At 42.5% G+C, this 12,260-nt stretch overlaps 1 protein-coding gene across 6 annotated transcripts in view; it reads right to left on the reverse strand.

Annotated features, from left to right (window-relative positions):
- The window catches only part of KATNAL2 (katanin catalytic subunit A1 like 2), a 29,004-nt gene extending 18,033 nt beyond the window's left edge, over positions 1–10,971 (reverse strand). The window contains exons 1-7 of one of the 6 annotated variants that reach the window (XM_036402673.1): positions 10,871–10,957; positions 7,155–7,288; positions 4,430–4,500; positions 3,870–4,036; positions 1,742–1,784; positions 1,208–1,331; positions 123–218 (exon numbers count right to left, since the gene is read on the reverse strand). In XM_036402673.1, coding sequence (XP_036258566.1) covers positions 123–218; positions 1,208–1,331; positions 1,742–1,784; positions 3,870–4,036; positions 4,430–4,494 — 495 coding nt within the window. In that variant the 5' untranslated portion in view covers positions 4,495–4,500; positions 7,155–7,288; positions 10,871–10,957. Of the gene's footprint in view, positions 1–122; positions 219–1,207; positions 1,332–1,741; positions 1,785–3,869; positions 4,037–4,429; positions 4,501–4,754; positions 4,765–7,154; positions 7,289–10,870 lie in introns of those variants that run through there. The other 5 variants (XM_036402675.1, XM_036402672.1, XM_036402671.1 and 2 more) reach the window with 5 other exon arrangements.
- Positions 10,972–12,260: the final 1,289 nt, after the last annotated feature.

The raw sequence follows: 12,260 nt of genomic DNA on the forward strand, positions 1-12,260 counted from the left end.
GAAACATTTTTATATAAAAATGGAGAAAAAACCCTACCATTTGATATTTTTGAAAACCTCTGTGCTTTTTTTTCCCCACATACATACTTCTCTGAGAAACCACATACCAGGTTTCCACCAACCTTTTTTGGGTGAGAGCTGTCTCCTCCGGTTTTGCTGATTCCTGAGATGCTTAAGCCAAAATCAGATTGATCCAGAGTATCTGCACCATCACTATCCTAAAGAAAAATGACTTTTAAAACAGATGTGTTGTCAAGTAAATGGATTGAAGGTATTACATGATAAGTATCATTCCCTCTCGTCACACAGGCCCAGATGAAGTTCCAAGAGAAATACTGATCATTTAAACACCACTGTAGATTTAATTGGACTTCACCTAACTGGTGACAGCAGTGAAAGCCACGGCTCTGGAGCTCAGCAGTGAAGTTATTCCACGTACTGAGCAGAAAACTGCATTTTACATAAGCAGCTCTTACGCACACAGGAAATGACAGGCCAAGGAAAAGGCACAGCATGTCAACTCAGAAATTAGGAGCTATTTGAGGAGCTATTTTAGTAACTTCACAGCAGTTACTGCTGTATACAATCCAAAAGGCAAAGTTTTGGGGTATTTTTAGGGGTAGCAATAGGTCAGAGAAGAGTTCCTCTTGATGCAGAAATATAGCCAGGCCCTTAAAAAAAAGGCTGCAATAGACACAGTGCTTGCCCACCAGCCTGCTGTTCCTGTCCACCCTCTGTAAAGGGATGGTAATAAAGTAGATTTCACAGCAATCTCACCAAAATGAGACTCTCAAACCTAACATTACAGACCCAAATTAGTCCCCCAGTCTCAAACAACTTATGCACTGTGAAGATGGTTACAACTGATACCACTTCATTCTTTATTTGTTTGTTTTCATTTCTGGTACTAAAGGATGAATATATTAGTATAAATGGGAAAAAACCCCTCTGATTGCTTTCAGTAGAGGTTGGATTATATACCTCCTTTTTCTCTAATTTTTGCCTGTGAATGCCCCTAAATTCATGGCCAGAAATTCTCTCAAGATCTTGCACCTATAATCCTTAAGTGACAAATTCACTAAAACCCATTAGTGCACAATTATTAATTGTGCAACTCCCATCCTCTTGCTGCCTACAGACTCCCCAGACAAAATCCCATTAATTTCAACTGTACTGCTGCCAAGATAAAAATAAAACATGTTTAAACCTGTCTGGGGCTCTCCTTGGTGGAGGATTTAGGTTCTGCTGTACTCCCAGCTGAAGTTTTTGATACTGATCGTTGTACTGTCTGTTGTTTGACTCTTGGTACATTCTGAGAAGAAGCTGCTGTCCTAGAATAAAGAAAAACAAAATGCAAGACTTCCATGACTTTTTTTTTCTTCAAAATACCAAAAGACTAAAGCCCAAAGCTTCCAAATAAAGCAGTTTTAGGCTAACTTTTCTTCCACTGAAGTTATGGTGTTAATTTCAATCACAGCAGAGTTTAATGCTTACTTTTTTCAAACACCCCACCCCACTTTACCCACACGGCAGAAGCTCTGTAAATTGTTTGCCTCTCCATTTGGGAAAAAAGTCTCTTATTTCCTCCAGCACATACAGAAAAAATGCACCACACAGTCAGGAGCATGGCTCTAGGCTTTGGTGCTCCTCTGGAATCACAGCATTATCTTAACCACTGTGCATATTTGCTTTTACTACAAAAATTTTCTGCCCAGAAAAACACCCCACACATATATCTCACCTTCTTGCTCTTCCTCCACTTCTCAGCTGTTGTTTATTTTCTGCTGAGGCAAAATTAATATTAAAATGGAAAATAATTAAGGATCTAAAAATGGCAATTTGAAGCTCTTTTTCCCTTTAAAAGTATTTTTAAGCAAACAATAATGACCTTGGAAATAATAATGCATAAACAATTGGAACAGCAGGAATATAAGCACTGCAAGCTTGTAAAATCTTAGTGAAAACAAACTGGTGTTGGTGAGAGTGCTTTTGCTTCAAGTTTTTTACATTTTAGCTCATTCAGTCTTTGGTTTCTCTGCTTACATTTTAAAACCAGTATCATGTTCACAGTAAAATGGACACCACCAGAAATTAGATTAAGTACAATAATTTAATATAGCACATAGAATGCTTATTTAATGCTAATAATTTTTTCGTTGCTGAATTGGGAAATATGAATTTGTCTTACTCCTCTGAAGGGGAATCAAGTTCAACATAACAAGACAGAATAAATGTCACATTGCAATAGTGGTTATCAAACTATGTTATCTTTTGCATTATTATCATTTTAAACAACTTCTGTCAAAGGAGAGCTTTTTTTTCACAAAATGTCCAACTTGGAAAGCCCAGATGTGAACTCATAAAGCCAAGGATTTGTATGATGCTACCAGCAGGCCCCTGGTTACTCCAAAACACCTCTCATTTCAGTGTTCTCTGTGCAATGCTCTTCCACTCATGATTCTCACACACTAAAATAATCCCTCCCAAACAGTTATTTCCCTGAAGGAAAGGAGCTTGGGAACATGGTAGGTTTAGGGGCAGCAGAGCTCATGGAGCAACCTGTAATCTTGTGGGTATATCTACAACATTTCCAACTCATTGGAAATTACCAACCTGTTACTGTAGGACTTGCCAAGAGTGCTGCAAAGAATTCAATGGGAAGGAGCACCACACCAAGGGTTTTATTTAGATATCCAAGTCTGGCAACAGGCACAATTTAGGGCATGGTGAAAACTGCATGCAGTGCAAGAGAAGAGGCTGCTTGTGCTTTAGGGAAAAAGGATGATGCCTCCCTGCCAGCATGGTCACAAATCTGAGCTTAGATATAGCAGACTACTCCATGCCTGAGAAGCTTTACTGACCAAAAAATGCATAAAGAGAGCTCGTAAGTGTCCAAGAGTCACTTTTTGGGAATTCTTTTTTTACTTAGATCATGGATTCAGTCTTGCCTGCTGCTCTATGATGTGAAAAAATGCTTTATAATATTTTTTCACTCTTGCCTCATAACAAATCCTTTTCGTTTTGTCCTGCAGGGCTGTTCTTCCCCTTTGTATTAACACCAGTCCATAGGTTCTAGATGTATTTGCCTTTTTCAAGCAAATTTCAAGAAAATTTCAATTACTAAACCCTTTAAACTGGAAAACACCTCTAAGACCATCCAGTCCAATCACTCCCCAACCCCTGCAGTGGCCACCACTGACCCAGGTCCCCGAGTACCACATCGGTGAACATCCTTGAACATGTTTTGTACCTTCAAAACATGTGTTTTGAACCCTTCAAGGATGTTGCTCCACCACTTCCTTGAGCAGCCTGTGCCAGGGTTTGACAACCCTTTTCATGCGGAAATTTTTCCTAATGTCTAATCCAAACTTGGATCCTTCAAGCTCTTCATCATTTATTCTCATACAGTTGTTATTATGGCTTCTCCAAGTTACATTTTGTGCTCAAGTACAAAACCATTCAGGGTCATAACAGAATGTTCATATTCTGATTTGCCTCATTCTGTATGTATCATTCATCCACTATTCTCTGACCATGAGAAGGAAGTGAATAAATATATCTCTGCCATTATGCTTTGTGCTCAGCTGACATTTTCTAATACCAAAGCAGCTTTCAAAAGACAGAAAAATGCCATCCTCTGGGTCCTTTATATAAAGAACAAAGGAAAAACAGAAGGGCTCAAAGAACCTCTCTTAATTCTGGTATCTTGTGTGCTAGAACTTCAGATGTGTAACTGTACATTAAATGAACATTACATTAAACTGAACATTAAATGCTGACATACATGACAAGGGCTGTGAGCATAGCAGGGAAATAAACATTTTAGACTTTGGAAACAAAAGCTTTCTTTTAGGAACAGAGCCACATACCAGTGTCCAGGACCTTTTTAGTAATTTTAGGATACTTTTGAAATTTTACAAAATAGTAGCTTTCATATTCCATCAAAATTGTCTCAAGATCAATGTTGTCACAAACTTCAAAGCCACGTAAACCTAATTTTGTCTCTTGTTCCAAAGCATTTGCAGCATCAACATATCTGGCAATTTAAAAACAAAACAAACAAGGATCAAAAAACTGAGAGTCATCATCTCAGATTTCTGAAAGAAGAAGCAAACAATGGCACTAGTAAGCATATGGTATCTTTAACCTGTCCATAGTTCTGTTTTTATAGAAGTATAAACTCTAATTTTAATAAGCTTTGTTGGTTGATCTAAAGTATTTTAAATTATATAGAGAATTTTTGTTTCAGAAACTGAAACAATTTAGCAAAGCAACCTGCAAGGACACCTCATAGTAGTTTACCACTTCCTCACATCAACCCCAAGGCCCACACTGTCCATTCAGCCAACAGGGGACAGAAAGATGCAGTACAGCAGGTCAGATAAACACAATCCCACAAGGGTAGAGAATTATTATTTAAAAAACATACCCTTCCTCCATTAAATAATGCAAAATTAGAATGAGGAGATTTTTCCGACGAGCTTCTGTTCGCATCTCTTCCTGTGAATTAAGACAGAACTCTAGATCAAATGTAATATTCTCTTTATTGCTGTTAACAACATCTAGATGTAGCCTCTGGAAACAAACAAATTAACACAACAGCATGTAAGAACTGTAAAACAACTCACTGTTAATAAACACAAGGAAAGTGGTTTTCAATCTAATTTTTCTTACACATTATCAGGGCTACTGGATGGGTAGAAACCTTTTCCTAGAGAAGAGAAAATTATTTTAGGGTTGAACAAATAACTTACTTCCCTTACTATGGTTATGGCTCCCAACATGTTCAGACTGCTGTGAATGTCAGGGCAGGACTCTTGCAGACCTCACTGCTTCAGGGACTGTGCAAGGAAACCTTGTGCTCCATCCTGGCTGTGTCCTTCCCTTGCCACCAGAAACCTGTTCTCTGAGTGCCTGGAGAAGTGGGGCTGGTGAACAGGTCTGAGATCTGCATGACTCTGCTACAAAGACCAGCTGCAACACTTGCTGACACCTCATATTTCATAGGCCTTGATGTATAAATGGAATAAATGGAACACAGACACTGGAAGAATTAGTAGATTGAGATAACATGAAACTTGCATGACTTTCACAGAGGACTGACCAAAATCAGGACTCAACATGAAGAAATTCAATATAGAGTCAGTCCCATGGATGTCTTGGCACAGACTGGAGAACCCAAACTCATTCACAAATGGTTCAGCAATAAAAATAAGCAGCATAAAACATCCTGTTCTTCACTCAGTGAAGCTTCAGCGGAGAGAGTATCAGATGCAATATCAGGTAGAGGAAAAGGCACAGTGGAAACAGAATTATGCAAGATGATGGAATACAGCCTTACTCTGATGAAACACGCCATGTATGCTCAGTGTCTACAGAGAACTTCTGAGATTCTTGGGTCATAACAGAAGGTGCTACAATGAAAGCTCTAGAAATCAGCACATTGCCTTTGGTCTGCTTCACTGGGACTTGAAACTGTGACCACAGGGAAAGTAAGTATGGCCAAACACACATTTAGGTAAATTAATGACTTCCCTTCTCTCTTAGGTTGGGAGGCATTGGGAGTTGGACTCGGTGATCCTCATCCAGCTTGAGGTATTGTGTCTTTCCTTTGATTCTGTGATTACTCGTGAGGACCCAGTACAAACAGGAAGGAGTGGCACTTAATGGATGGGGAAGGAGCAATGATTTCTGTTGATGGCACAGCACACACACAGCCCTGCTCACACTGCACAGTAAAGCTACACAGGCTCCTGCTTCCAGCCCCAATTTTCCTCCCTTCTATCCCAACTGAGCAGCATCCTCATCCACCCCCAAGGAAAAGCCCAGCCCAAGTGTCACCCACTGCCTGCAGGTGACAAACACAGATTTCTCTACTCTTCATACTGCAGAAAGAGCCCCACCACCTGTATCAAGGACTTGGGCTGCTCTCTACCTGTGCCTGGCACACAAAGATGCCAAGGAACTACTACTGACCAAGGCTGATGTTTTTAAACCCCACAAGATGTGCAAAATAAATATATAAAGACCATTACTCTATTCTTTCTGGTCTCTTGGAAGAGAGAGCAACCATAGCAGACTTCTGATAGTAGAGAATCACTTATTTCAAAAATCAAAGGTGTTTTTTGGGTGGTGCAAAACCAATTTACCTCTTTATACACCATTCCTTTGCAAGGTTAGACCTCCCTCTGCTCTGCACACAGCGCTGGGTATCACATGGCATTCCACTGCTAATATCAACACTTGAGATAACATCATCAGCTACTGTTTTATTTTAAAATAAAATCTGCCAGCCTGTAAAATGTACTGGATAGAACTGGGAAAAAGCATCTCAGTCCAGCAGGTATTTCCTGGGACGTTTGCTTCAGTCGTGGGGCCATCTAGTGTCACGACGAAGGAAGAGCTGGGGTTTGCACTTAACGTTTCCTGCAGAGTCAAAGTTAACTGGCATTTCACACACTGCAAATGAGATTTGTAGAGTGTTCATTCTGGTTTTCTAGAATGAAGGCTAAAACTGGCTGGGGAAAAGGGAAAAAAGCATAACCCCTTTCTATCTTTGATACCCTCTTGAGAACCTGTTTCCAAAAGAAGTTACAATACCACTTCAGTGGTGGTACAAAGATAATTTTTCTGAACCATTTTGGGGAGAAATGAGTGCTGTGTAAATGTTTTGTAGATTGGTAACTCCTGAATGAAGCAGACTGGTTCCTGGGAGGTGCTGCAACAAGAAATGAACCAATTCTGAGAATTGCCATGAGCAAAGAGAGAACACACACACACACTGAGATGAAAGAGTCTTTTCCTTCTTAATCTTTTGATATGCTGGTGCTTGGAAAACAGATTTTGAATTGTTGCCTTTTTACCATTTCTCCTGGATGACCTGAAATTCTGAAACACATCTGGAGATGCAAGAAGGAAACTGGAGTCATCACTTGCTGAGAATCCCACCTGTACATCCCTCAAAATGCAACTGCTCCTGAAGGTTTATGCTGAGAAAGATTAACTGTTGTGTTTGCTAATGTATCAAAGGGCAAGGTTACAGCTACTTCTGAATATTTAAAATACAGTATGCAAACAGAGTGGCCACCACAGAAGACAAACACATCAAATGTTTCATGGAATAAACATGGATATTCTGACAAGAGAGAAATTACCTCTCCCTGATGGACTGACAGGGTTCATGATCCATGGCTGGAACTTCCCTTGAAAAGAATTTGTGTTCTGGCATGTCATCTGCTGCTGTTCATCCCCTTTTGTTACTTCTGATATCCCAAAAGCACTTTAAGTTCTAGTACAAATAGTGATACAGTGATTGGCAGCATGTCAAATAATTTAAGTACAGGCCTGCTTCGGGGGTAGGATAACATTGTGTCTATGTGTGAGCCACCTACTTCAGCCTTGACATAGCAATGTTCGTCTGGTTGTGCTGACCAAACAGAAGGAAAATGAACCTTTACATCCCAAAAGAGCCCCATCTAAAAATGAGAAGAGAGTTTGGACTGAGAGGTTAATTCTGTCTTTAGCCTTTGTTAAGAAGAATGCAGACAGCAAGCAATGGCTGATTTTGAGAATCAGATGTGTCCAAAGAAAATTAACTAAGCTGTTAATCAGTTAATCAACTGACAATGACTTGTATTAGGTTGGACCTGAAAAATAGAACTGAGGTTTCCCTGGTAGCTCAGTTATGTGAGAGTTCTATAAACCAAACAAAAACCAAGGACCTTTCAACATGCATCTGCTGCCAAGTCACCAATCTGGTGAACCAGTGGCATATGGATTATTGCCTGACCAGCCCCACCAAACCCTTTCCTGCATTTCACCATTATTTAAGCCATTATTTTAGCACATTATTATTTCACCATTATTTTAGCACACACCCTTTCCAAAAGGCAGATGAGCCTCTGTGCCACTGTCAGTGCCACCAGGAGCTTTATCTGTCCCCTTAAAAGAGCTCTGTGCCTGCCCTGGCCTGCTGTCCTGAGCTCCAGTTTGTCCTCTAGGACTGACCCACTGCACTTATGCCCAAAAAAACCTCCCTGCCACAGTCCAGGCAGATACCAACACTGCCCAAGGCTTCTGGTGCGCTTAGGGAGGAAATGGCAGATCTCACACAGCATGAAAAAACAGGAGTGCTTACAAGTGCAAAGTTACTTAAAATTCAGTTTAGCTTTATAGTGATCTAGCCTTCCTGTTTAATTAGTATTTAGAATCACATGTTGTTTATAGCCACTGGTATTTCAATAGATGTTTAAATGTTTAAAGTTTAATAAGCTTCCATTCTTAAAAGAACAGAAAAACAAATGTAATTAAATTTTCAATTACTATAGGGGGTTTTGGTGTCCATGAAATTAATAAAACCTTAAGGCACTTAAATGTGATCTTGTTTTAAAAACGAAATAGTTGAGCACTTAACTAATTACCTTCAACACTTACAGTGGTTTGTTTTTTTTCTAGCTTAACAAAAGAGTGGCACATATTCCTTTTTTTGGGTCATTTTGAATTAGATTCTAATAGAGTTGTGCATCTTAGGTGCAATTGTTTGTTTAGTCATTTCCACACCTTTCACTAAAATGCATTTACATTCAAGTAAATGAATGAACCAAGTCTCTTGTGCAATTTCCTGAAATTAATGGGCCTACTAAAAGATTAATTTAACTCAGTAACATTTCATTATCATTTCACCCTATCTATTCTGCATGAATTTTGCACGTTTGTTGGGATGAAAAATAAAGAGCTACAAGAGTAAGTCATTATTACCTGGGGAACTTGGGAGTAAGAACTGTTCTGCTTTAGCATATGCACTCTAAGGGCAAACAACTGGGGCGGTCAGGATGTGCTCAGAAAGATCTCTGAGACTAGGAACTCGGACAAGAGGCAGCCAGGTGGCTGTGCAATCACACAGGGAAACCACTAATTGTAATACACCCTTCCCTCTTTGTCTTTGGGATCCCAGGATGCTGACAAGTATGGAATTCCTCAAAATGAAGCTGGCACCATGTGCCAGGACAGAGAGGCCTGATGGGCTCACCTAGTTTTCCTCCTCCCTCCCTCCCTCCACCACTCTGTATTCCCACAGCTTTGCATTCCTCATAGCCCTTTGGATATTTGCACCCTTGACAGGCGTTTCAGAAGGCTGAATGTTCAGTTCTTGTCTGGCTTGCTGACCGTAATTTCTGAGAAACACAAGCAGAAAATGGAACTGGTGAGTTTTAAACAATGTATAACTTGGCTGCCATTGAATAGAATTTCCCAGGACAAAGAAAGGGCGCTTTGCCCTCCTCTCTCCTCCAAATAATACGAGGGTGCTGCAAACAATAGAGTTGCCAAAGTTTTTCAAGGATTACAATGAGCTTTCATAATTAAAGACATACACCGAGCTCACCATAGAACTTATGACTGGGAACAAGAAGGAAAAAAATCCACTTGGCAGCTTCAGGTGGTTCTTTAAGTCACTAATCAAAAAAAGAGCCTCCAAACTTCTGCTCTTCTGAGAAACACAAACAACTCCCTCATCTCTGTACCCAAAACATCGACTGTTACCTTCAAAAGGCTATGGAGAAGCCAGTTTGCCAAGAGCACATCATACCAAATCCTGTGGCACAGCTGACAGAGCTCTTGAGCTCCAGTTCTCAGTCCCACAAGTGTTTCTGCATTTAGTATCGAGCACCATCTTTGTGACAAAGGCCATGCAAATCCCCACTGGTGAAGTTAAAAATCAGGTCCCCTTTTCTCTTCTCCTCCTGCGTGTTGATGCTATTTCAATACCACACCTTCAGGCTCCATTTGCAGTGGTTAAGATCTGAATTCACTTTAGGGCTCAGAAGGAGACCACGCTAGAGGATCCCATTCCTAGGTAAACATATCTATCCTATTAACACTTCCTGAGGAGACAATATTGAGGGGCAGGCACCAATCTTTTCTCTCTGGTGACCAGTGACATGATCCAAGGGAATTTCATGGAACAGGGGAAGGGGAGTTTTAGGCTGGATATCAAGAAAAGGGTTTTTTTCCCCAGAGGGTGGTCAGGCACTCAACAGGTTCCCCAAGGAGTAGTCCAAAGCTGCAAGAGCTCCAGGAGTGTTTTGACAATGTTCTCAAGATCATGGTGTGTGTTTTGGGGCTGTGCTGTGCAAGGCCAAGAGCAAGAACGTGATGATCCTTGTGGGTACCTTCCAGCCCAGAACATTCTATGATTCTACAACAAGTTGATATAACATCTAAAGCTCAGTCTCAGGGCTCCTCCCAAAACACCTCTTTTGTGAAAAATCCTGTAGTTTTCATTCTTAAGTAAGAAGAGGGATTGGTGTATGCATGCACAGCATCCAACAGCTGTATGGGAAAGGCTTTAAGCAGCCTCTCTCCCTCTGGTGTAATTTAACCAGCAGATGGAAGCAGAGGAACAGGTTATGAAATTCAGCAAAATCTCGCTGTTTGTCGGCTTTCTGGAGCAAGAACCATAGAATCATTGAATTACAGGATGGTTTAGATTGGAAGTGACCTGAAGACCATCCAATTCCAAACCCTGCCATGGCCAGGGCACATTCCATTATCCCAGCTTGCTTCAAGCCCCATCCAACCCGACCTGGGGATAGGGCAATACAGCCGTGACTTTTTGAAACAAGAACGAATGGAGGAAGGGATACGGACTGTCTCCTTTGGCCATTACTACTGCTCCAGAACCATGCACAGAGGGGCTGTGAGGGATTCACACCCGCCCGGGCCCAGGGGGTCCAACCCCGTCCCCGCCGCCATGACAACACCAGCCCCCGCGCATGCGCAGATTCCCCCGCTCGCCGTTGACAAGGCAACCGAGACGCGTAACCGAGACGCGTAACCGCGACGCGCAGCCGCCCGCCCCGCCGGTTCTCACCGCTTCCCTCGCCTGGTGGGTGGTTCTCAGCGCCTGGCAGGCGAGCTCCATGGCGACAAGGGGTGCCGCCGGGAATGTTACCGGGAACGCCGCCGGGAATAGCGCACCGAGAGTCCGGACCCGCACCCCGCCGACCCCCGAGGGGGACAGGCGCACCCCGCCTCTCCAGCGCAGCCAATCGAAACGTCGGAAGGTGAAAGATTGACTGAAGACCTGCCCAATCACGAGTAGAGGAGCGTGGGTGGAAGGCGGCGGTGGCCAATGAGCGCCGGGCTCCCCTGTGTGGCACGGGGCGGTTAGCCGGGGGGTTCGGCTGAGGGGACGGAGCGGTCTGGCCCCTAAACAATCCAAAACTTCCCAGAACAAGCCAAGCCAACATAAACCAAGCCAAATAAACTCAAAATATGCCAATCCAAGCCAAACCAACCCCAAACAAGCCAAATCAACCTAAAATATGCCAAACCAAGCTAAACCAACCCCAATCAAGCCAAACCAACCCAAACCATGCCAGTCCAACCAAAGCCCACCCCAAACAAGCCAAATCAAACCAAAACATCCCGAACGAGTGCAGCCCAGCTCACTCCATTGTTGGACATGCCCAGCTCACTCACGCAGCTGAGGTGTGCCTGAGAAGCAGCAGAGTACAGTTTGCCTTTCACATTAAGGGGCGTTAAAATGGAGACCACGGCTGTGAGGGGGCACAGGGCTGTGAGAAGCGCTCTCTTCAGAGCACAACTCGGCTGTCTGGTTGCTGCAGCCTCCTGGGGTTGAGGGTGCGAATTACTCGAGTTGGATTGTGCATGTTGCATGTCGTCCAGCTTCAGTCCAGCTGGAGGAGGATCTATGATAAAGGCGAGATGAAACCTAAAGCTCATAAAGGACCTCTGCCAAAACTCCTCTTGCATGAGGAATCCTATGGTTTTCTCGCACAGTGGGAAGATGAATTGATGGACATATGCACAGCTTTGTGGGAAGGGCTTTTGTTATCCCTGTTCCCAAATCCAACAGCTGCTCAGTTCTTGGACAGGGTAATGACTAGGTTCTCACATCATGCAACACAACCTGGTCTAATGGAAGGTGCCCCTGACCATGGCAGGGGGATGGAAGTGGATGAGTTTTAAGGTCCCTTCCAACCCAAAACATTCTGGGATTCTATACCACACTTGTTTGTCATCGCAGGCTTCCAGCTGGGTGATAATTGGCATTGACTCCATGATTCTCAGAAGGCTGATCAATCACTTTATTATACTGTATTTATTAAGAAACCCATTGCCCTTATAGACAGTCATGATACAGGTGGGCCCAACTGGTCCTTCAGTCAAAACACCATCACCATTGGCCATCAAGAAATCACCCTTTGGTAAACAAATCTCCATAACACATTCCACAT

Source organism: Molothrus ater, chromosome Z (genome assembly GCF_012460135.2).
Source record: "Molothrus ater isolate BHLD 08-10-18 breed brown headed cowbird chromosome Z, BPBGC_Mater_1.1, whole genome shotgun sequence".
NCBI lineage: Eukaryota > Metazoa > Chordata > Aves > Passeriformes > Icteridae > Molothrus > Molothrus ater.